The 23,584-nt window shown below is 42.2% G+C and overlaps 1 protein-coding gene across 4 annotated transcripts in view; it reads right to left on the bottom strand.

The window, feature by feature from the left end:
* Positions 1-13,791: 13,791 nt before the first annotated feature.
* LOC132680808 (chondroitin sulfate proteoglycan 4-like) overlaps positions 13,792-23,584 on the bottom strand; it is a 74,103-nt gene continuing 64,310 nt past the window's right edge. For 3 of the 4 annotated variants that reach the window (XM_060634601.3, XM_060634598.3, XM_060634600.3), the window contains one exon: positions 17,659-23,085. In XM_060634601.3, coding sequence (XP_060490584.3) covers positions 21,038-23,085 — 2,048 coding nt within the window. In that variant the 3' untranslated portion in view covers positions 17,659-21,037. Of the gene's footprint in view, positions 15,591-17,658; positions 23,086-23,584 lie in introns of those variants that run through there. The other variant, XR_009610716.3, reaches the window with a different exon arrangement.

Here is a 23,584-nt window from a genome sequence, read left to right on the forward strand (position 1 = left end):
GGGTCTAATATTACCTGTCTACCTGACCTCCAGAGATGAGATTTCTTGTTTGTCCCATCCCGCCGCTGAGTTCTATCTCTGCAGCTAGAGTACAATTAATTTTATCCATTGAATATTGCTGTGGGCAGACAGCCTTATTCCATTTGTCTACAAATGAGACATTTATACCTATATTCTATAACTCTTCCTGATTTTATAACCTCCAGTCTTTTAGTTTTTAATTTGTTTCATTTTACTTTTTGAAATTTATTTTGAGAGAGACAGAGAGCGCAAAGCAGGGGAGAGGCAGAGAAAGAGGAACAGAGAGGATCTCAGGCTGGCTCCACACTGTCAGCATGGAGCCCAACATGGGGCTTAATCTCACGACTGGGAGATGCTGACCCGAGCTGAAATCAAGAGTTGAACACTTAACTGACTGAGCCACCCAGGTGCCTCTACCCTCCAGTCTTTTAAAACTGGCTATCCTTTACCTGTGTCTAAATCTAATTTAGAATTCTAAAATGTTTTGGTACACATCCCAGCTGAGGAAACTGGCAAACATATGAAACCACCTGCAGGAGAATCACTGCAGACTTTTCCAAGCTACAAAAATGCTAGGGCCCTGCAGGGCTCCTTCCTACTGAGTGGAAACATCTGGGCTTGAGGCATGGCAATTCTATTTCTAGAAAACTCCATAGATACCTCGAATACATACCTCCAAACCACTGGGGTTTACTGGGTACTTGAGATCAGAAGGACCCCAGGGGCACCACATTTCCCCTGGTTCCAAACCTCTAACACCACTGTTGATGTTAAACTCTAGAAGCCCAGTTTAGAGGGACTTGGAAGAGGTGTTTCGTCCCTTCTCACCTGAGCTTCCAGTGAAAGGTACTTTCCAACACTCATTACCAGCATGGAAAATGGCCTCTTTCCTTCCTCTGTCCTCCAGGGAAGAGGATGGAGCCCCGGGCAGTCTGTGTAGTATCTGACTATTGTGGGCAATGAGGTCTGGTGACACCTAGGGAAGATCTGATAAACTCTCTCCCCTCCCCTTCTCTCTAGATTCCTACTGTTCCACATCCCACTAGGAGGGAATGAGGCCCTTCTAAAGGCCGAAGCAGATGCATATTAGACAGAAATGCAGACTTACGGCCAACTTTCCAGGATGTTCCTTAGCAAACACTGGAAGAAAAGCCCTCAGCCGGCCGGCTCGGCCCTAACTAGGCTGAGGTGGAGGGAGCATGGAAACTCCAGAGCATAAACTGGAAGGGCATTTCATTTAAACTTCAAGCTTTATTTTAATTTTGTCTGACTGAAAAAGGGCCAACTGGGAAATAGGTGTTTTTATTTCCCTCTGAATATGGCCAATGAAACTGGGGATTTGGAATAGCTGTAGGGAGCCGTGGGCATGATGTACATCAGCAAGAACGGTTTTCACAGCTGCAAAAGGGAGTTTTCTGTGTGCTTGCTCCAGTGTGAACGGGAAGGAGGTGAGGGGGTGACGTCAGTGGGGCCTCTCAGCGCACAGACTGGGTACCACACCCTTTCCCAGTACTCACGGAGCCCCCCCACCACACCCTGGCTTCTCCCTTCAGAACGAAGAGCTTCTGAAAGGTGCCAGAGCTCCTCCTGTGAAAGAGAAATTGCTGGTAGGGAGGGTGGGACGCAGCATTTGGGCAGGGATGAGAGAAACCCTGTCACGTGGCTCAGCCAACTTTGAGGGGACCAAACGGGCTGTGTGGTGCCTGGAGTTTTGGCATAAGACCTTTATTTCCATCTTGTACTGCTTTGAGCCAATTTAGAAAGTCTCTCTTTCTTAAATAGGAATGTATTTTAGATGTGCAAAATCTGGTTACCATATTCTCTTGGCCCATTTGCCTCAAACCAATTCTGAAAGCCTCCTTTATCCTGATTGTGCCAGCTCCTAAGCCATCCAGAATGTCCAGTTCCCCCCCCCCCCCCCAACTCCACATCTTGAAAAGCAAAATTATTTTCTTCACATGGAGTAGACTATGACTTCATGGGGATAACGTAGCTCCAACGCGGCAGGGGGCACAGCGGCCGGGTGGGGGCCATTTCCACAGAATTCTCTCAGCAATAATGAACAGGCGCATGCCTCCCTGGTCCCTTGGCTCCCAGCTCATTGCTTTTCTGTTGCAGTTCTACCACTAATGTTCTTTATGGTATCTCATCTTAGCAAGTCGTTTCACCTGCTAGGCAAACAATTTCCTCGTTTGTAAAATGAAGATAATTTCTCCCATTATTAATTTGCTATATACATAAAATGCCATTGTGGATATGGAAGTACTCTCAAAAAGTCACAAATACTAGGTGAACATCTAAACATATGCACAGAGAGAGAAATGGAGATTATGAAGACAATTCCAAGAGAGGCCAAGAGTCCAAAAACACCATCTACCACCTAAGTGCTTATTTGAGGTGATTTCAGATTCCTCAGTCTTGTGGAGAGATAGAATACCCCTTAGACACATCACAAAGAGACTTTTTATGACTTTCACTCTATGCAGCTCACAAGCCAAGGAATAGAACACCCTGGCCCCGGCCCCGGTCCTGCCTGCTCTAGTTCATTCCATCCCATGCCGTCAGACCTACTGACTTCTCTGATCATTAGTCAAGGCTGCTAGACTGGGAAGGAACCGGGGAATCATTTTATACACACTCTGGTTGATACTTGTGTATGTTGTTAATTCTCTCACTCCAAACCTAAGTGGCTACCACAGACAAGTATTACATTCTATGATCTGGACACAATTTTCTTATTATTTTCCTTCAGAAGTCCCGTGCTCAAGTCAAACGGAATACAATCTATTACTTGAAAATTCTACACTTTTTCGGGACCAAGAAAGGTGGGAAGGGAAGGAAGTTGGAGTGGAAGGAACAGCATGGCAAGAGCACAGAGAAGGAAGGTACAAATGTTCATGCGAGGTCAGGGGTGTGGGTTGGAGAAGGCGGGCTCCAAAGATGGGGATGGTTTGAGTAGGTGGGGAGGACAAGTAAGGGCAGGTGCACAGGATTTCAGAGCAGGGAGGGAGCTCAGAGCCTCTCCAGTCCAATGGCTTCTTAACTATATTCTGCAGACTGCTGGGAGTTGTAGGGAACACTGCCTCTGAAACCCAGAGGTCACAGTGTAAGAGAGTCGGGGCTTGGGGTAAGAAGAGTCCCAGGATGTGAGCATCTGGACTCTGGAAGGAAAATTTCTTTCCTTCCATGCCTAATTCATGTCCAAATACAGTGTTCAAAAGGTTAAAAAGTCGGTTGTGGAAACAATGTTGTGAAGGTAAGGAACAAAGACAAGAAAGACAAAGAAGCTGCCAGATAATATTTTAAAAGAAGATAAAATACAGCACTTTTCACAATAGGAAAAATAATCCAGAAAAGTTTTGTTTTTTTTTTTAGAATGTAGACAAAAAGGGGAAAGGTCTGGATTATTAGAATAATAATTGGATAGGATGGAGAAATCATAAATGTAACCGATCAAAGAATTTGAAGAGGAAGGTAAACTTTCCCTGCACGGTTAAAAATTAATAAATAAAAACCGGTTGACCTAGTTTTAAAAAATATTGTTTAAGTCACTTGAGGCAAATAAACTAATGCAGGAACCTATAGAGACACAGACTTACAGAGGTGGTTTGCATGTAGAAAAGATAGATATAAGGGGAAAAATGTGAAGAAGAGGGACTATCTTGACTTTTACTGTCTCATTACAGTTTTTTTTTAAATACTGTGATATTCTTAGTGAAGAGAGGACAGGAGATGGGACTAAATGCCAAGTTCAAGTAAAATAACATGACACTTTCTCCTTACCCTGAAATTCTGTCCTCTCCCACACACATGCACACAAATCAATTTATAAAACCAATAAGGAAGGGCATTTCCTTTGCTTGACAAGGAGGTTTTGTCTAACAGACAACACATTCACTTAATGGAGTTACTTGCAGGGTCGTAAATTCTATCAGAAGTAATATAAATATGACCAATTTTATACTATTGTCTAACATTTTTGTGAAGGTCCTAACCAATTCAATAAGACAGGCTGAAATAGAAAGGAAGAGACAGGTGATCGTTATTTGCAATATGATTATACCTCAAAAACAGAACTAAGAGAGTTTAAGATGTTCAGGTAAAAGGTAAATATTTAAATATCAAACAATTATGCTTATAACAAATAGTTGATATTCCTAAATATTTTACAGAGTTCCAACAATAAATAGCCTTATGCAATTATAAATGGAATTTTAGAATTATAATTTTAGAATTATATTTTTCTAAGAATTCCATGAAAAACATAAAGGACTGAAATAAATGACTTTTTATATTGCATTTCTGCCTAGGAAGATTCAATCTCATATAAATTTCAATTCTTTCCAAGTTAATCTATACATTTAACACAATTCTAATAAATTCTTCATAGCATTTTTTTTTTTTTTTTTTTTTGGTATAGGGCAACTACATTGATTCTAACTTTCATTTGGAAGAGTAAATGTATGAGAAGATTAATGAATGGAGATCTGCCCTCCCGGATATGAAAACATACTTTAAAGCCACAGTAATTAAAATACTCTGGATTTGAATGATGCCTAAAAAAAGAGAGATCAATGAAGCAGATCAATGACTGCCTGATCTGAAGCTACATGATGTGAGAGTATGAAAGCCCGGGCTTGGGCCTGCTGGCACCAGGATGTGTGTTCCTGATCCTCCCATGAGGAGTCACTCCAAAATAAGATTCCATCTGTGGAGGGAGAATGACACAGGCAACCCAGCCCTCCATCAACGGACCTCACCACTGTGGGCCTGCCAGGCTCAGAGGCGGGAAATGCAAAGACAACAAGGCCAGTTGACCAGAATTCAACATGAGCCAGCAATCCACGTTTTAACTTGAGGTTCCAGAGCCAAAAGTCACCCAATGATAGCCGCAATGCCAACAACCCAGCAGAGACAATGACCTGCTTTCCTCTGTCTTATTTAAGGGTTTTGTTGCAAGTCACACTGTGGGGAAAATTGTACGAGCTTCCAAGGGGAAGCTGTACAAGCTCCCAGTCCAGAGCCACATCCTAAGAGGTGCACTGGCAGCTGGGGACATGAAGTGGGGTCTGCAGCAGAGGTTTCACAGAGAAGTCACATTGACTTACTTCCTCTCCTAAGTTTCTGGGGCACTTGTGAGAGAGGATGCAGCTGGGCTCAGACTGAAAAGGCAATGTGGCCACAGTCCATCCTTGGGTGCAGAGAGAGAGAACTGAGATAGAACACACCAGAGCTGTCTAAGACAGTCTTCTCTACATTTGTGGAAACCTGATTTCCTGAAGAGTGGGACTAACTAGCAACTAACTTTCTTTTCTCAGCCTTGGAACTCCTGCCTTCTCCCAGACCTTACACCTCTGATTTGAGCAATGAGTGTCCAAGTGATGAGTGCTACATTCCTGTTGACTTTTTGCAAATGGTGGGCTGCCATTGTCGAACCTTGTTCATTATGTCCTTTTCAGGAAAGATGGCTGAAACAGAATCCCATTGACTTGGGGTAGTAGATGCTAGCTGCCTCAAAGGTCAAATTCCTGAAATCCTAGTTTCTTCCGAGAGCAAGGGCATATTTCCTGCTTGTGTCACACCGCATATGAGTTGGGAAGCCTTCCTCCATCTTGTAGCTTTGCCATATGCTTCATCTGATCTAAGTTCTCCTCTGCAGAGCGTGTGAAGAGTGGAGAAGGAATATTGATCTGAACTCACTACCAGCCAAGAACAGGCCCATCCTCTACTTTTATTCATAATCCAATGCTAGATGGTCATGAGATTCCAACCTAAATGCAAAGGAGGCTGGGAATTGTTAGAGAAACGCATGTAATAATCACTGCACCAATCATCTGTGACACACTCATAATATTGGGAATGTTTCATGGATTTTCAAAATGGAAGAGCAGAACAATAGAAAGAGCTCTTGAATGCCAGTCCAGGTGCAAGGTTCCAGAGCTATTTCTGCCACTAGTTAACCCTCTGATCCTCCATACTTCAGTGTCCTCATCTGTAGAAGATAAGGGTTGCATGACCAATGTTCTTTCTAGGTCAAAAAGATATAATTCTGTGGGAAGTATATAGATGATCTTTCAACATTTCGCCAAAGATTCCTCACCTTGAACACATTAATGGAAGTCTTATGGGAGTCCAGAAAAGGGAGAGATGCTCCCTCAGAAACCTATCTATGGACTAGACTATTGTTGATTCCTCAGAGGCCCAGATTCACAGCCAAAATGCCTAGCATGAAGCACTTCAAATCACTTCACATTCATTCCTAATGTTACAATCATAAAAAGCTCTAGGAAGAAACAATTGTAATATTACCTTAAAATGTCTTTTTCAATGCTTCTGAATGTGATCAGTTCTGATCTCTCTCCAATATAATGGGGGAAATGTGCTGTCTTTAGAAGGCAAGACATGTAAGAGCCCTGTCTTCTGAACTTAGCCCCCAAATACATTCAAGGCACTGGAAGAATGTATGTCAGACCTCCTGGAGAAAGCCCCAGTCCCTATTTCTGCAGGGCTGGAAGATACATTGCTCAGGGAAGGATTTATTCCATGTGTGGACCTAGCTGGCAGAGACTCAGCCAGCATCTGCATTTGGTATGGGCCATTTGCTTAGGAATAAAATTATGATTCACGCAGGAAGCCTAAGGCTAGAGAGTGTGGAGCCTGCAGGAAACAAAAGGCAGAGGATATGTTGGGGTGAGTATTCTAGTCATCTTTGTCCAAATGAGACAATAACTAAAAAGTGAAGGGGAGGTATCTCTGTCTTCTGTGAACTATCCCCTGTAGCTTTGTGAACTAGTTTCCCTGTCTCTTCTTGAAGGTGGGGGTGGAAATGCCTGTCTCTAGTTGACTTACTCTAAAGAGACTAGGGTTACAGTCTTGCTCTGGACTAGCCTTCTGACTGCCTGGATCTGAGACTATGTCACTCTAAAAAGCCACCCAGCGTTTCTCATCCACAACCTGTTTTGTCATCAGGGCAGGTCCGATGGAAATTTATTCTACATGGAAACCTCTAATTATTTTCCTTTCCTCTGACCAATAAGCGCTTTTTCTCTCTCCGCCCTGACCCAACCACTCTCTTCCCCTCCCCTCCTCTGAACCATTCTGTCCCCACCCCCTCCTCGACTAGCCGCTAGGGATGGTTCCAGCTCCTTACATGTTTCAGTAGGACAGTTGTTTTCAATTACATTCCAAAGCATGGGCGAGCATTTCTGAAAGCAGCTTCCCAGTTTTCAATTGACCGTGGCAATAGCAGCCTCAGAGAAGAAAACTCTTTCCAGGAAGAATGCAATCCTCACTTACTCAGAAAGCAATCTGAGGCTTCTTTTTTCCGTTGTACAGCAACAACAAAAATCACTGGGGGCTTTTCCTGTGTTCAAAAGGAGAGGTTGCTCAGCAAAGCACTCTATCTAGAAGTAAGTCCCTCAGAGGTCAGGATGAAGGGGCCATCACAGAGACTTACAGCCTCCAGGGCTGGGCGGAGACCCAAGAAAAGCAAGAGTGAAGGCCCAGGTCTTTCACTGCTGGAGAGTGTGTGAAATGCAGGCCAAAATTAGGCCTCACAGTCTGCAAAACTAAGCTTCTCCATCTGCAGCAAGAAAAGAAGCTTGGAACTGCCTGGCTAGAGTACTGATTGATAGGAGACAACGAGAAGAAGGCAGAAGGAGAATAATAAGAGAATAAGTCAGGAAAGGGGGTCGAGGCCGGGCTCAGCCACAAACCATCTGTCTGTCTTGTGCTGGAGACCTTCCTTTTGTTTCTTTAGATCCATTTTCCACCCTCTCCATCCTGCTGTCTGTCTTGAGAGGCTGCTTCCCAAGGACTGAATCAAGAGCAACATGGTCTCTGGCTTCTGGTTGGGGTCAGTGGATGGCAGCACCTGGATCAGAGATCAGGATCTCCTCAGGAGATCAGAGGGAGGAGGTGGGTGGGGCATTTGTTCCCCAGCTTTCTCTCTCTACACTTTAAGGTTGGCTGCTTCTATCCACTGAAGGCCACAGCCAGACAGCCACGTGTTCCACCTCCTGGAACTACTCTTTTCTTCTGTCCTTTCTGCCTGAGGGGTAGTGATGGTTCCACAACTGCAATCCCTGAGGGGTACTGAGCCATACTTGTTATTTTTCCTGAACCCTGCCCATATCTCTGTAGAGTCCATTACGAGATGTTTCTCAGTGATGCAGTTTGGGTGTGCCTCCTGGGACCCTGAAGGATATAGTACCCAAGCCATCTTTATGATGTTTTGGGGAGTAGGGACTCTACATCTCCCAGGACCCCTCATTATAGAACCCTGGAGAATAATGTTATATGAAATCAGTGACTTTTCTTTCTTCAACTTGAAAACTGAGGTCCAAGGAAGTAAATCATGTATCTGGTCTACCTCCCTTAACCCATATTCTGACAGCCACTGAAGGGAGGCTGAGGAGGGTGGAGTGTGATGCGATAAGCCCCACCCATGCTTCAATTACAGTAGCTCTATTTTATCTGCTAAACAAAATTTTCAGCAGAAATTCCAAAATATTAGAGAATGGAGATGATCGCTGGAGAGCACTGTGTGTTACGTAGAAAAGCCACTATGTACACTGGAAATGAATGTGACCTCTGGTGTTATTTTAGTAGAAGAATGCTTATTCCAGGAAGAACTGAAGGAAGGTGCCGTGGGAGCATGTCGCAGTGCCTGCCCACCACATTCCTTCCTTTTAGAATTGACTCGTTCTTAGGGCGCTTCTGCAGGAGGGGCACAATGATTGCAGTCCCACCCCACCGCTGGCCACAGCTGATGTCATTCAAGTGGACACCTGGCCCAGGAAGAATACATCCATAGGCTAGGCTGAGAAAGACAAGCTTCTTTCTCTTGAGAATTTGAGCCAGGCGACCCCCTTTGTAGTGAAATGACCTTATACCCTTGAGCAAAAGTCATGTGGCACGGGCACAAGAGAGAGCCTTTAGACCATCTAGAGGCTTCGGCTAGTTGAAGCCATGAGGAAAGTGAAACTAAGCACCTTGTGGCAGAAGCCAGTTCATGGCCAATGGAACAGAGCAGGCCACAGAGAGCATCTTTCTTGTTTTCTCCATATGGTCTCTTGTCTTGGCTTCTAAGATCTCTGCAAACCCTATCATGCTGTCTCTTTTTCCTGCCATTGGACTCTTAAGACATTGCCCTGAAATTTACTAACAAATGCCCTATTCTTTTGCTTGAGAAATGAAAAAATAGATGTAAGAGAAAGGACAAACCTTCCTTACAGAAGAATTTCAAATAACATGTGAAGATATTTCTCCTTTAGTGAATGGAAGTTAACTCCCCTCCTTTTAAGTGTGGTTTGGACTTGGTGACTCCCTTATAACAAATAGAGGACAAAAAGGGAGAAAATAGTGACTTCATAGTGGAGAAACCTGACAGATGCCACTATAACCATTGATCAAGTTTAACCATTGATCACCTGTTATTTGTCATGTAGGTGTCATGTACTCCCTGATATTTACCCATTGAAGAGAAAAGTCACTTCACTTCTGTGGTATTCCTCACCCCTCAAATGCATAACTCTTATAGAAAAATGAAAAAAAAAAATCAGATAAGTCCAACCTGAGAGACATTCTACAAAATAGCTGGCCGGTACTCTTAGAAAGCAAGGAAAGACTATAAAGACACTATCGCAGATGAGAGGAGACAAGAGACGTGACAGCCAAAGGGCAAGTGGTATCCTGATTTGAATCCTGGAAAAGAAAAGAGACACTAATGGAAAAGCTGGTGAAATCCAAATAAAGTGTGTAGCTTAGACAACGGTGTCATACCAATGGTAGCTTCCCAGTTTTGATAAATGTACCACGGTTATATAAGATGTTAACATTAGGAGAAGCTGGATGAGGGTACGTGAGGACTCTATGCATTATCCCCATAACTTTTTTATAAATCTAAAATTATTTCAGAGAAAAAAACCAGACTACAGAGAAGTTCACTGAGTCTCCAGGAGCACCAGAGGACCAATTGTGGTGGCTACAGAGCCAGAAACTGTTGCCAAACCCAGTGTTTGGCCCAAGGAACCGGGCCAAGAAAGACTACACAGCCCATGCTAGGCACAGACGCTATAGGCCTCACCATCAGCACCATGAAGCCAGGCCCTCATCTGTCATTTCTGCTTCTAGAAATTGGATGTCACTTCTGCTACCACCATCTGTCACCAGAATGGAGTTGGGACAGCCCCTGCTTCCTCCCATTGCTGGGCTATGTTTGCACAATGGCTGCGGGGAAGTTGGGACTTGAGTATCTGACATTTCAGCTTCTATTTCTGGGAAGGGAGCTCTCCTTCATAAAATAGGAGATTTCCCAGACATAAGTATGCTCAGTAGCCAGAAAGAAGGCTAAATGCCCATTATGGTGATTGAGATTGTCTAACTGGAGTGGTCACACAAGGACCCCCGGAGGAAGTAGAATGTAGATAGGCCAGTGTTGTAGTGAAACCTGATTTGGAATAAAACCAGACAGCATTCATCACTTAGCCCTGTAGTGGAGGTGAGATTCTGATAAGTAGAAATGCACCGTTCTCACACAAAAGTTATGTTGAACAAGCAGTATGTAAAGTGTAACGAGAAAACTTTATTTTTGTCTTCCACTGGCCCTTTCAATCAGCTCTGTGGGATCATATCTGCTAAGTTTTCAGGCGGGGGTAGGGGAAGTTCTCAAGAATGTTCTGGTCCTTCTTGAATAATACACACACTTCTAGGGTCACTTCAAGTTACACATTATGACTTCAGATTAGCATTAAAATATCAGCCTTATTTAATGGTCAAAATTTCAAATTTGCTTCTCAGTCGAGCCTTCTTCCCCTTCTATGGTTTGAGCCTGAAGTCAGGGAAGGAAAAGGCCACCCTTCCCTCACATCTGTTCTTCCTCTAACTAATCATGTTTCAAGTTCTCCAGGGTTGAAGCACAGTAAGGGTACTAGGTCAAGGGAACAGAAAAGTTTCTATTTACCTGGTACTGCTATATAGTTAGAATTTGTAATCTCTATTTTGTACAAGTTTAAAGGACTTTTCTTATGAGATTTAACATGGTTCTTCAGAAATTTTTGGAGATCTCTTATCCGTAATTCCTTGGCAAGGCAAATGCCAACATTCTCTGGCTGGTCACTTCCTTTCCTTCTCACTCCCCAGAAATCCAGGAGTTCCCCATCTTCTCCCCATTTAAGTCTTAGGTCTCTAGACAACCCTCCTGGATATGACCTGAAATGACCCCATGCCAGCTTGTTCTCTGGATGCACATCTGGCCTACAAGAAACACTCATGTAGTCACCCATTGACCTGACAGACTCTGGAAGGGCTGACCTCCTATCATGGGCACCTCTGGTGGGATGAACTGGGATAGAGACAACAGCAGATACAGCCACCCAATGTGGAACAATATATGGTCAACTTCAACAGTAGAGTTCTGGTGGATTCTCCTGTCCCAGAGGCCTACTAAAATGCCAGTTACCTTTCCAAATGTGATCTGTAGACTAAACCAAGATGAAATATTTCTCCTTCTTCCTCACAGATTCAAACATTCCAAGTGACCACATTCATTCTATTTCTATTCCACAATGAAACCAACTTTCCCAGATAAAACTTGTTTGATTTCCATTCAAAATACATTCTTCTGTTGGAGCTCATGCTCCTGAAATGAGAAGCTTATAGCAAGAGTGCTAACAGAATGCAAATATCTTCAAAAAACACTAGCAAACCAAATCCAGCAATATATATAAAAGATTATACACCATGATCAAGTGGGATTGATTGGTTAAATATCTTAAAAATCAATTAATGGAATATATCATGCCAATAGAATAAAGAACAAAAACCACATGATTATCTCCATAGTTCAGGGAAAAAATGTGACAAAACTCAACATCCCTTCCTAATAAAAATACTCAACACACTAAGAATGGAAGGGGACTTCCTCAACCTGATAAAAGGCATCTACAAAAAAAATCTACAATTAGCAATATACCTAATGAGAAGAGACTGAAACTTTCTCCCTAAGATCAACAACAAAACAAGGAGGTCCACTCTCACCACTCCTATTCAACATTTTACTGGAGATTCTAGCAACGGTAGTTAGGAAAGAAAATTAATAAAAAGCACCTAATTTTGAAAGGAGGAACTAAAACTATTTGTATTTGCAAGTGAAATAATCTTGCATATAGAAAATCCTAAGGAACCCACTTAAGGAACAATTAAAATAAAAATACTTTAACAAACTTGTAGATTACAAAATCAATAACGAAGATCAGTTGTATTTCTGTACACGAACAATAACAAAAACAAAATTAAATTAAGAAAAGAACTCAATTTACAGTAGCATCACAAAAAATAAAACATTTAGAAATAAATTTAACCGAAAAAGTGCAAGACTTGTACATTGAAAACAAGACACTGTTAGGGAAAAAGAAATCTAGAAAACCTAAATAAATGGAAAGACATTCCATATTCATGGACCAGAAGAACTCACTATTACTCAGCCATAAAAAAGAATGAAATCTCGCTATTTGCAACAATATGGATGGATCTAGAGGGTATAATGCTAAGTGAAATAAGTCAGTCAGAGACAGACAAATACTATAATGATTTCAGTCATCTTGGAATTTAGGAAATGAAAAAAATGAACAAAAGAGAGAGAAAGAGAGAGAGAGAGAGAAACAAAAAATAGATTCTTAAATACAGAGAACAAATTGGCGGCTGCCAGAGGGGAGGTGGGTGAGGGGATAGGTCAAATAGGTGAAGGGCATTAAGAGCCCACTTATGATGAGTCATGGGTAATATAGAATTGTTGAATCATTATGTCGTACACATGAAACAAATAAAAAACTCTATGTTAACTACGCTGGAATTAAAATAAATAAATAATAAAAAAGATACAGTAGTCTCCAAATTTATGGATTCAATGCAATTTCTATCAAAGTCTTCACTGCCTTCTGTGCAGAAATTGACAAGCTGATTCTATAGTTCAAATGGAAATTAAAGGAGCCCAGAACAGCTAAAACTATCTTGAAAAAGAAGGACAAAGTTGGAGAACTCACTTCCCAGTTTTAAAACTTACTGCAAAGCTACTGTAATCAAAACAAAGTGGCACGAATATAGGTGTATATATATTTATATATATACTTAATGGAATAGAATTGAGAATACAGAAATCTCTCACATTCATGGTCAACTCATTTTTGACATGGGAGTTAAGACAATTAAATGGGGGAAAGAACTGTCCTTTCAACAAACAGTGTTGGGACAACTCGTTATCACATGCAATAGGACGAAGTTGGACCCCTACTTTATACCATAGACACCGTATCTTAAAATTAAATCAAAATGAGTCAAAGATATAATTTTGAGACCTAAAACTATAAAAGTCTTAAAAGAAAGCAAAGGCCTCCATCTTTATGACTTCAAATTAGGAGACGGTTTCTTAGATACAAGACCAAAAATACAAACAACAAGAGGAAAAAATAGATAAATTAGACATCACAATTAAAACCTCCTTGAGGGAGGGGAGGGTAGATGACGGGTATTGAAGAGGGCATCTTTTGGGATGAGCACTGGATGTTGTATGGAAACCAGTTTGACAATAAATTTCATATATTAAAAAAAATAAAAAATAAAAAAATAAAACCTCCTATCTTTTCTAGCACGTCATCCAAAAACTGAAAGGACAACCTACAAAATGAGAGACACTTTTTGAGTATCACATATCTGGTAAGGATTATTATCCATGATATGTAAATAACACAGTGGAAGAATAAAAACAAATAACCCAATTTTTAAAATGGACAAAAGATCTAAAGAGAAATTTCTCTAACGAAGACATGCAAATGGCCAAGTACATGGTTGCATACCTTTGTGAAAACACTAAAAACTATGGAATTGTATACCTTGAGTGGATTGTTTGGTGTGTAAATAACATCTCAATAAAGCTGTTACTGGGAGTCTGGGTGGTTCAGTCAGTTAAGCATCTAACTTCAGTTCAGGTCATGATCTCACGGTTCATGAGTTCCAGTTCCTCATTGGTTGAGCACAAGCCCTGCTTCGGTTGAGCTCCACTTCTCTCTCTCTCTCTCTCTCTCTCTCTCTCTCTCTCTCTCTCTCCTCTTCCCTTTGTGGGATTCTCTCTTTCTCTCCCTCACTCTATCTGCCCCTCGCTCACCTGTGCCCTCCCTCTCTCTCTCTCTCAAAAAAAATAAATAAATAAAGCTGTTATTAAAAACAAGTGCGAGGTAATCTTTACTTTGAGAAGCGATGAGCAGTGCTGAAATGAAATGCAGAAGAGCGTTTCTAAACTATTACAAAATACAGTAAATCTTGGTCTTGCTAAAAGTTGTGGTTAATGAGCTACTGTTTCTTAAACCCAACACAACCAGTGGAGAAACTGCAATGAAGAGTGAGATTTTTAACTAGATGGCGATTTGGTAAAGCCCTGACTTCTTGGCTGATTCCAAGACAGATACTTGGCTTAGGGTCTGCCGCTAGTTCAAGGCCTCCTGGCTCCCAGCTGTGGGCAGACAGCAGTGTCCCAGCAGACCTGGGCTGCGTGTGATAAGGGGTCCGGTAGGGCACAGGCCCTCAAGGCAAGTAACCCAGAGTAACTGTTCCTAAGGGTCCCATGAAAACCATAAGGCCATGGACGCCTAGCCATAGGGTTCATACTCCCAGCTGATGATACAAGGAAAATAGGGACCACTGTCTTTGCCTGGGCTCCCTTAATAGCAAAGGCTCATCTGTGAGTGGGAGCAGGAGTGAGGGACAGGGATAACAAGCAGGGCAGGAAGAGGTTCCACACACCCATATATCTGTCTTCAATCTTCATGACAGTCTGAGAAGCCTCACAGAATGCATCTTAGAACTGTTTATACCCGGTATAAACAGGTATTTATTCCTTAGCTCCTCTTTGCTGCTGGGTAAGGGTTGTTCTGTGGGGAGTTAACTCTCTCACTTCTGGGTTGTGCAAGTACAGGTTTGCACAGGCATGCTGCAGAGATACCGGGACCCAGGGCATACTACACCCTCATTTATGGCTATAAATATGCCTGGAACTGGTAGCCAGAGCCATAGTTGGAGGAAAAAGCCAAGCTGAGAGAATTTCAAACAATGCTTAAGAGGTGTCTGATGCAACAGTCATCAACTAAATTCTATGCAGTCTCAGAATCAGCTATACAATTAGCAGGGCGCAGTGAAGCATGAAAATGTGGGAGCTATGTTCAAAAATTATTGGAATTTCAAGATGGTTACACAGAGCATTAATCCCAGCCCAGGTCCTTCTGAGGCCTGTGTGGCTGCACTGGTTGCATATGCCTGTGGAGCTGGTCTTGTCTGGACTCTTAAATAGCGAGTTAGTCCTCGTCCCCAAACCTTGCTAATGCACACACACACACACACACACACACACACACACGGGATGACTGACCACATCTTCCTACTGAACACCGTCATTGAGGAGCTGACTTTTCTCTTCCCTGCTTCTCCCTGAGGTCTGGCCATGCAGCCATAAGCGTGGCCTCCATACAGTTCTTGGCCCCGCTGGTGTATGCTGAGGTTTTTCCAGGCCGTGGTCAAATCTGGACAAAGGAGAGAATTTTGCATAAAGTTGCTTATTTTTCCCCCCAAAGTTCTTTATTATAAGAGTTTGTCCTTAAGAAATGAAATTATGGTGATGGTAAACAGCACTTTTTATTTTGGTAAACTTATGGTATTAATTTTTTTTAAGTGGCAGTCCTTTGCTAATCCTGGACTTAAAAAGAAAATTACTAGGGTGCTTCATTGGCTCAGTCGGTTGAGTGTGGGAATCTTGATTTTGGCTTAGCTCATGATCTCACAGTGTGTGAGATCAAGCCCCATGTTGGGCTCTGTGCTGGCAGTGCAGAGGCTGTTTGGGCTTCTCCCTCTCCCTCTCTCTCTGCCTTCCCCCTCAAAATAGATAATTAACATTTGAAAAGAGAAAAGAAAAGTAGTAGCCTGTGAATGCTTGGGAATAATGGGATGGGAAGTGGGAGAAGGGGTAAAGGTTTCAAATCAAAGCCCTGGCTGATGTAGGGATTTGATCCGGTTTGGAAAGGAAGGGAACAAAGCAGAATATTTCATCAACAGTTCAGCAGCCCCTACAAGATAGAGAACCATTAAAATCCCTGATTTTACAAATGTTCCTGATGTGTTCTTTCTTTCATCCATTTTCTTGCCAAGGCTCCATCCAAGGACAAAGGGGAAAGCAGTGCCTGCCCAGTGGAGCATGAGCATGTAGGAAGCTCCCCTTCTGAAAAACACATCACCTATCCTTAAACCGCCCACCTGAAATTCCATTACCACATACTGCTTCAATTCCATGTACTGCTTTGGGTAGAATATGAGCCTCTCGTTTACTGAAGTGGCCTAATGTATTAGTTCTTTTAAAATGCATTAAAAGTGCAGGTAAGAAAAAGTTTTTGTAGCAGTTAGTATAGTGCCTGATGCACTGAAAATTCTGTATGGAGGTGGTGATGATGATGACGATGATAATATTAACATCACTAAATCTTAACAAAGCCCAAAGAGGTAGGTTTGGAGGAAGAAATTGTTGTCTAAAAAATTGAAATTCAGTGAGATTGAATACATTACTCAAAGCCACACTGCTTGGAAGCAGAGAGCCAGGATCCAAAACAGAGGCAGAGTCTAGATCTAACCACTCTGTAGTGTCTCACTCTGTAGGCCTCGATGGGAACATGAGGGGCACCTTGAGGGACAGGTGGGAGGAAGTGGAGGTGGGTGGGCCAGTGAGGTCCCTCATTCTCACCACACCACTGAGTTTTCAAGTGAAAAGACGAAGCCCTTTCTGAACCTCTATTTCTCTTTGTCCTTTTTTCCATACCTTCTCTCCTGTCACTCCTTGTGTGATTCTGGAAGAACCTATCAGAGGAAACAAACCAGAAAGATCCTTTCAGGACAACATCTCGCATCTGCATCTAGGGGAAGTGTCTAGTATTTGGTGTCTCACAGACAGTAGGTGCCTTATAAATGTTTGCCAATCATTATGAAAAGGCAGCCCTTTCTAAGTGTTTGCCAAACAGACAGTGGTGTTCTGAGCACCTTAGCCAAGGGCTCCATCACTGGACATGCCCCACAGTGGGTTCCATGCCCACTTTCAACCCTATATGTCTCCCTACACATGGCCAACCTCAAACTCATTAATTACAATGCTTCTGAAAGATGTAGGTGTGTAGCACAGTCCCATTGTCAAATTCAGGGAGTGTCATCTGATACATACCTATTATTCACCCTCCGTGTCTAACAGCCCCAGAAATCCGAAAAACCAGACAGTAAGAACAGCACCTGTCTCAATCTACCTAATGCAAGACTCTAAGGAAGTGCACCCAGGTGTTTGAGCAGGATCCCTGAAAGATTAGAATTTGCCAATGCCTCCAGATATGGAACAATGTTAGACCCTCCACTCCCAGCCCACCCAAAAAAATACCTCCTGTTAAGCAAGAATCAGCAATTATTCTGACATTAACTTTTGTGTCCCCTTATTCATTCCCCAGTCATTTGTTAAGAGGTGGCGAATTCATTATGACGTGCAGTTGTAGCTCTTTGTATGGGAGAAACCATTTCAAACTGATTTTCAATTTCCAAAACTAATTTTCAACACTAAACAAGAATTTGCCAAAACTTTTTATTTCATTTTTTATTTGAGCCAGCACCAAATGGTAAGCATTTTTAAAAATTGAATCCATCTGCAAATCAGAAGACTATTCTAGATGCTCTGGAAAACTTTTCAAGCTCTATATTAATTACTCTATTAATTACTGAGTCTTGACATCTGTACCTCACACTGATGGTCTTGCTTTAGCAGGCACGCTCACAGACACTGTGAATTCTCATTTCAAAGCATCTGTGTCTATTTAATTCCAATACAGACGCTAATTTTATTCTAATTTTATTTTTATGAAGTTACAGAATTAACAGGAAAAGGGAGGGGAAATCATATTTTTTTGTTTGGTCAGGCTGATAAGCTTCACAGATCTCATGGCTGAAGCAAGGAAGAGGCCAACATGGTCACGGAGCCAACTACATCTGGCTCTTCCACAAAGAACGGGCAGTCTCCTTGCCCAGCCGAGAGAAAAGAAAACCCACTTAACTGGATGCAAAGATGTTCCTCAGCCTTCCCTTTCTGTGTACAAGCTCAAGCACATACTGCCATTCTGTTCCTTCTGAGCACCTGGCTCCTTAGAACAAGCTAAATGGGCAAGGGACATTAAGGAGGACACTTGTTGGGATGAGCACTGGGTGTTATATGTAAGTGATGAGTCACTAAATTCTATTACTGAAAACATTATTATATTATATGTTAGCTAACTTGGATTTAAATTGAAAAAAAGGAAAAAGAAAAAAAAAAGAATAATTCTGAGTTGCATAGTGATCAAACCAACCTTGGGTTAAGACTCTCAGTCCTCCTTTCTAAGGGGATCAAGTCCAAAAACACTTGAAAGGGGCTACATATAATTCAATAATACAGAAAGACAGGAGGGAATCACTTTAGGAAGAAGAGTAGGTAAGATTTCTTTAGCACCAGCACTGGAACCAGAGATCTAAGACATGATTAGTTATCTCTAGGTCCAAATATGCTGTGCTTCCATTTGGTCTGTAGATTATGAAGTCTGTTTCCACAGAGAGCCGTTAAAATTGGGTTGGGACAGAAAAGCAACCCAGAGAAGCAGAAAAGGGAAAGGATGAGAAAAAGTTCTTGTCCACATGGAACACATCTGAGACCATTAGACTTTGGGGAACACTTTGATCTCATCTTTACCTTTGTAAATATCGATTTTTTTTCCCTCCCGATGTGTTCCAACTGTTAATACAAGATAAAATCTTTTTCTTTTATCAAGGAATATGAAGGAATGAATCTGCCCTCAAGCTTTGTTTTTAAATACATCCTCTTTAAAAAAAATTTGCCAAGCAGAGTTTCAACCGTACAATAGAATTTTCACCCTTTTATTCTGTTTTTAGAATATAGTTGCTGCTTACATTTGGTAATGGGTTTATTAATCCTTCATCAGGTAGACAAGAAAACTCTTCATTGTGGTTTTAACCAGGGTTTCTCAATGTTGGCATTGTTGAAATTTTGGATCAGGTAATTCTTTTGGGGGGCTGTCCTATGCAGTGTTGGATATCTGGCAGCATCTTTGGTTTGCACTCAATGGATGCCAACAGCACCTGTTGTGAAAACCAAAAATGTCTCCAGACACTGCCAAATGCCCCTGCCAGGAGAAGTTGTTCCTTCCACTCTAGACTCACTAGTTGCTGGCTTTAAGAAAATCACTAAAATATGAAAAAGAGATACTAAAGTAGATATCCATTTGAAAGATCAAAATGCTTATTTCCCAAGTATTTCATATTTGAAGAGTACTTTAATAGATCTTATTCACTGTTTAACTAATTTCCATCCTCCAGCCTCCCCTAATTACATGATGGGGTCATCCACTGATCTCTGACATGGCAGAATCCTCTCCCAGCCCCAGGAAAGATCGTCAGAAGAATTCCATTTCTTGGCCAAATGGTTGTTCCAGAGATGGGAATCCCATTGCTCAGTTCTAGACTGAGACATAAAAGGGGGAAGATTTGGGAAAGGCCTACCCTTACAGGATTAAAATAATAATAATAATAATAATAATAATAAATAAGATCCTAAGAAAAAGTCTTTTTGCCATATCTGTTTTTTTCCCACTAGAATGTCTACCTTTGAACGTGACTGTACTGCTTAGAGCATTAGCAGGTACCTCACAATCACGAGGAACTAAGCCAAGAAACAAAAACAAAAACAAAAATGAAAAACAGAATTCCAACAGCTTGAGGAAGGTAGAGAAGAAAGAACAAAAGAGTTTCAGTACTTGATGACATCTTTGGACTGTTGAACCGGCCTTGGAATGTCCACCTCAGGCTACTTGGTAGTTGCAAGACTTTTATTGCTTAGCCAAATCAATAGTTGGCAAACTGATTTGTGGGTCAAAGGCAAGAACTAAGAATTGTTTCTACCTTTTTAAAACTTTGTTAAGAAAATGAAGGTTGTTAAAAATAAACAGCCATACATGGCCCGCAAAGTCTAAGCTCTTTACCATGTGGTACTGCACGAATAAAGTTTGCCAATCTCCAATCTAAACAACTCATAGCTAATGTCCTGTGATTTGCAACCTAAAGCATTCGTAACTAATACAAGTACTGATATCTTCATTTTATAGTTATCGAAACAGGTTTGAATCAGTTGAGCCAATGGTAGGTTCAACCAGACAAGTCAGGTACAAATTTGCCATTATTTCAATTCATCGTGATGTTAAGCCAAATCGAGTCATCACAAATGCGTTTAACAGCCTTTTCTATTCTTTAGGGCTTCAAATCATATTTGTACTACAGACTTGGTTTTACAAGTCAGAATAGATAAATCTTCTCGATGAAACACAATATGCTCAGTGAATACTTCAAAGGGAGTCAAGCTGTCCTACTATCCAGAGCACCAAGGCATTTCCTGCACAAGAAGTCAAACCTACGGGCTCCAAGGAGGAAAATACATTATAGAAATACACTAGAAACAAACTTGCTGATTTGTTAAATTACCTTTTCTACTTGCTGAAACAGTTCCTGCATTTCCTTGCTGACTCACTCAGAGTGAGTGAATCCTCAGTGAAAAATATGCAAAGGCTTCCTCCATTAACTCTAGCACCCAAGTTAATACTGCTGTTCCCAGTTAGGCCAGCATGTTTGGTAGCACTTTGGTAAAGGGCTTAAATACTGACACAACCTTATACTCAGAGTCAGGTCCAGAAGAGAGCATACAAAGCTCATTGTGGAGAGCCCATCAGAAGAGTGTTGTACGCGTTACAATAAACACTTGCCAACATCTAACCATGGGACCATAACTGAGCACTGAGTGACTGTCACGGCCAAGCTTTTCTCAGTTGATTCACCCAGCATTCCTTTGCCTTTGGATCCCAGTACCTATCCCAGTACAGCAGGTGGTCACTCAGGAACAAGAGCCCTCAGTCTACACCCAATACTGGTTGTGCTTCAGTGTTGGGTTGGTTTGTCGGCAGAGCTTGACCATGTCAGGATCCAGATTCATCCATGTCTCCCAAGGAGCACATTTCTCCACTGACTCAGTAGCTGGAGAAGCCATTTGCCCACTTAGTGGGTCCCTGCAAAGACTGACTGGGGGACTGCTGGAGCTTTTTAGAAGGGGTGTCACTGTGACAGTGGGAACAGCTATGCTCCTTTCTGGCCTAGGACTTGGGGTTGTAGTTTCCAGATTGGTCAGGGGCTTGATAAGAGGTTTTGCCTTTTCTGCCCTCCGGCCCAGCATCCGGATACACAAGGTCACGGCAGTTACTATCAGCAGGAAGACCACCACAGCCGAGGGTACAATGACTATCACAGGATAATTGCTCTCCCTGGGTTGGGTGGGTGCCTGAGGACTGGCGTCGGTGGTGTTTGGTGGCCAAATGATCCTAGTTAGAGAGGCTCTGCTGTCCATTGTAGGCTCTTGACCATGGTGTCGTCCCCAGGGATCTGCTTGCTGCTGCCCGGCCTGAGTCAGCTTCCATAAAGTTTCTGCCTGTACTGTGGGTCCTGAGGAAACCACAAGCTTTTCCTGAGAGAAATCTGAAGTCACAAGGTTATTGGAAGTGACTAGTAAAGAAACATCAGGGATAAATGTTTGCAAGAGTAAGGGGTCAGGTGGCACTATGGTGAAGGGGAGATAACCTATTGCTGGCTGTACATGGTCTGCCCTGAGCAGGAAAGTGAAGGAGTCATTCACCATTTCGATGCCTGTTAAGTTGGCATGTGGATTCAGCATTAACAATCCTTGGTCAATGTCCCTCTGAGTGAATAGAGTAGCGTTTTCCATTTCAGTGCCTCGGCCCACTCTTCGTACAAGTCTTCCATGGACAGGGGGTTCTGTCACTTCAAACTGGGGATCACTCTTAGTCCTATTAGCAAGCTCAGTAGCATCAAGGTCCTTTCTTCTCAGCTGATAAACCACTCTGTTGGCAATGGTCAAGTTTGACATAACCCGCAGTAGAGGCTGCACTCTGATGCTCAGTGTTTGTCCTGTAAGGTTGCTTTCTGGTGTAAACAGTGAGAAATGTAGCTGGTCCCCAGAGGCAGTGAGATTTGTCATATGGTAAGAGAGTCTTCCTGAATGTAGATCCTCCTGCCCAAAGCTGATGACCACCTGGTTTTCAATGAGCAGATGCCCATGTTGGAGGGGCCATGTTATCTTGTAAGTGATTTGGGGGCTTCTCCCATTGGTCACTGCTGACAGATGAGTATTGGTGATAGGAACTATTGTCTGGCCTTGTGGGAGAAGTAGGTCAGTGAGGTTCACAAGGGTGATGGAGATGGGGATGACATCCAGGTGGAAGAGCTTATAGAGTGGGCGGTGTTGACCATCGGTCACACTAAAGTAAAACACGCCTGAGGATGGGCTTCCATCTTGAATGAATAAAACCCTAGAGTTGTCAATGTCAGCCTGTGTGAAATGGTGAACAGTTATGTCTGGATGGTGAGCCAGTGCCAAAAAGCCATTATTAGGATTACGGATGATCATATATCTGATCTCCTCTGGAGGACTGTCTAGATCTTCCACTCTCAGATTTTCAGGTCCCACAACTAACCTGTTGCCCTGTAGAACTTTCAACCGAAGTCCCTTTGTCTTTAATGCTGGTGCCTGGTCATTAACAGGAGAGATGGTGATGTTAAACATCTCTTCAAGGAAGTCAGCCTTTGGCTTGGTGGCAGACTTTCTCTTTTGATTTGGCCAAACGGCAAAGGTAAAATTATCAGCCAGTGATTCAGAGTCATCGTGAAGGTATATGATTCCAAATTTATTAACTATATACTGGGAGAAATTGGGTTTTCCTTTGGTAATGTTCCTCTCTCCAACCATAAGGGTTCCATGGTGAGGAAGAGATATAACCTGGAACCAGATCTCATAGGAAGATCGCTGTGATTTGGGTAATTTCAGTAAGAGGTTGGAAGCATCTAAATTAGATTGGCCAATGAGAACTTTGTCTCCCTCCTTGACGGCAGCTCCTGTGAAAATATAAAGAACAAAGTGGCATTTCATTAGAACTTTCAGATGACAGGGGCACCTGGGTGGTTCAATCGGTTAAGCATCGGACTCTTGGTCTCAGCTCAGGTCATGATCTCATGGTTTTGTGGGTTCGAGCTACACACTGGGCTCTGTGCTGGCAGCACAGAGCCAGCTTGGGATTCTCTCTCCCTCTCTGTCTTCCCCTTCCCCGCTCATTCTGTCTCTCTCAAATAAATAACTAAAACTTAAAAAAAAATAGTATAGAACTTTAAGATGACAGCTGCAAAGCACTTTCACTCTCAGATTTCCTTATTCCAGTGGATTATTCAAAATGCCTTGGTTGCACAGTGACCTTGTTACCCAAGGCATATAAATTACATTTTAAGTACACACACCCAAACTATTAAGTCAACATTACAAGCAAGAGAGTTCTGAAATCTTGAGATTCACTTATATAATGTTAATTTCCTCACTTACCTACTACTGGACTTTCTCTTG

This window comes from Panthera onca, chromosome A1, assembly GCF_046562875.1.
Source record: "Panthera onca isolate mPanOnc1 chromosome A1, mPanOnc1 haplotype 2, whole genome shotgun sequence".
Lineage (NCBI taxonomy): Eukaryota > Metazoa > Chordata > Mammalia > Carnivora > Felidae > Panthera > Panthera onca.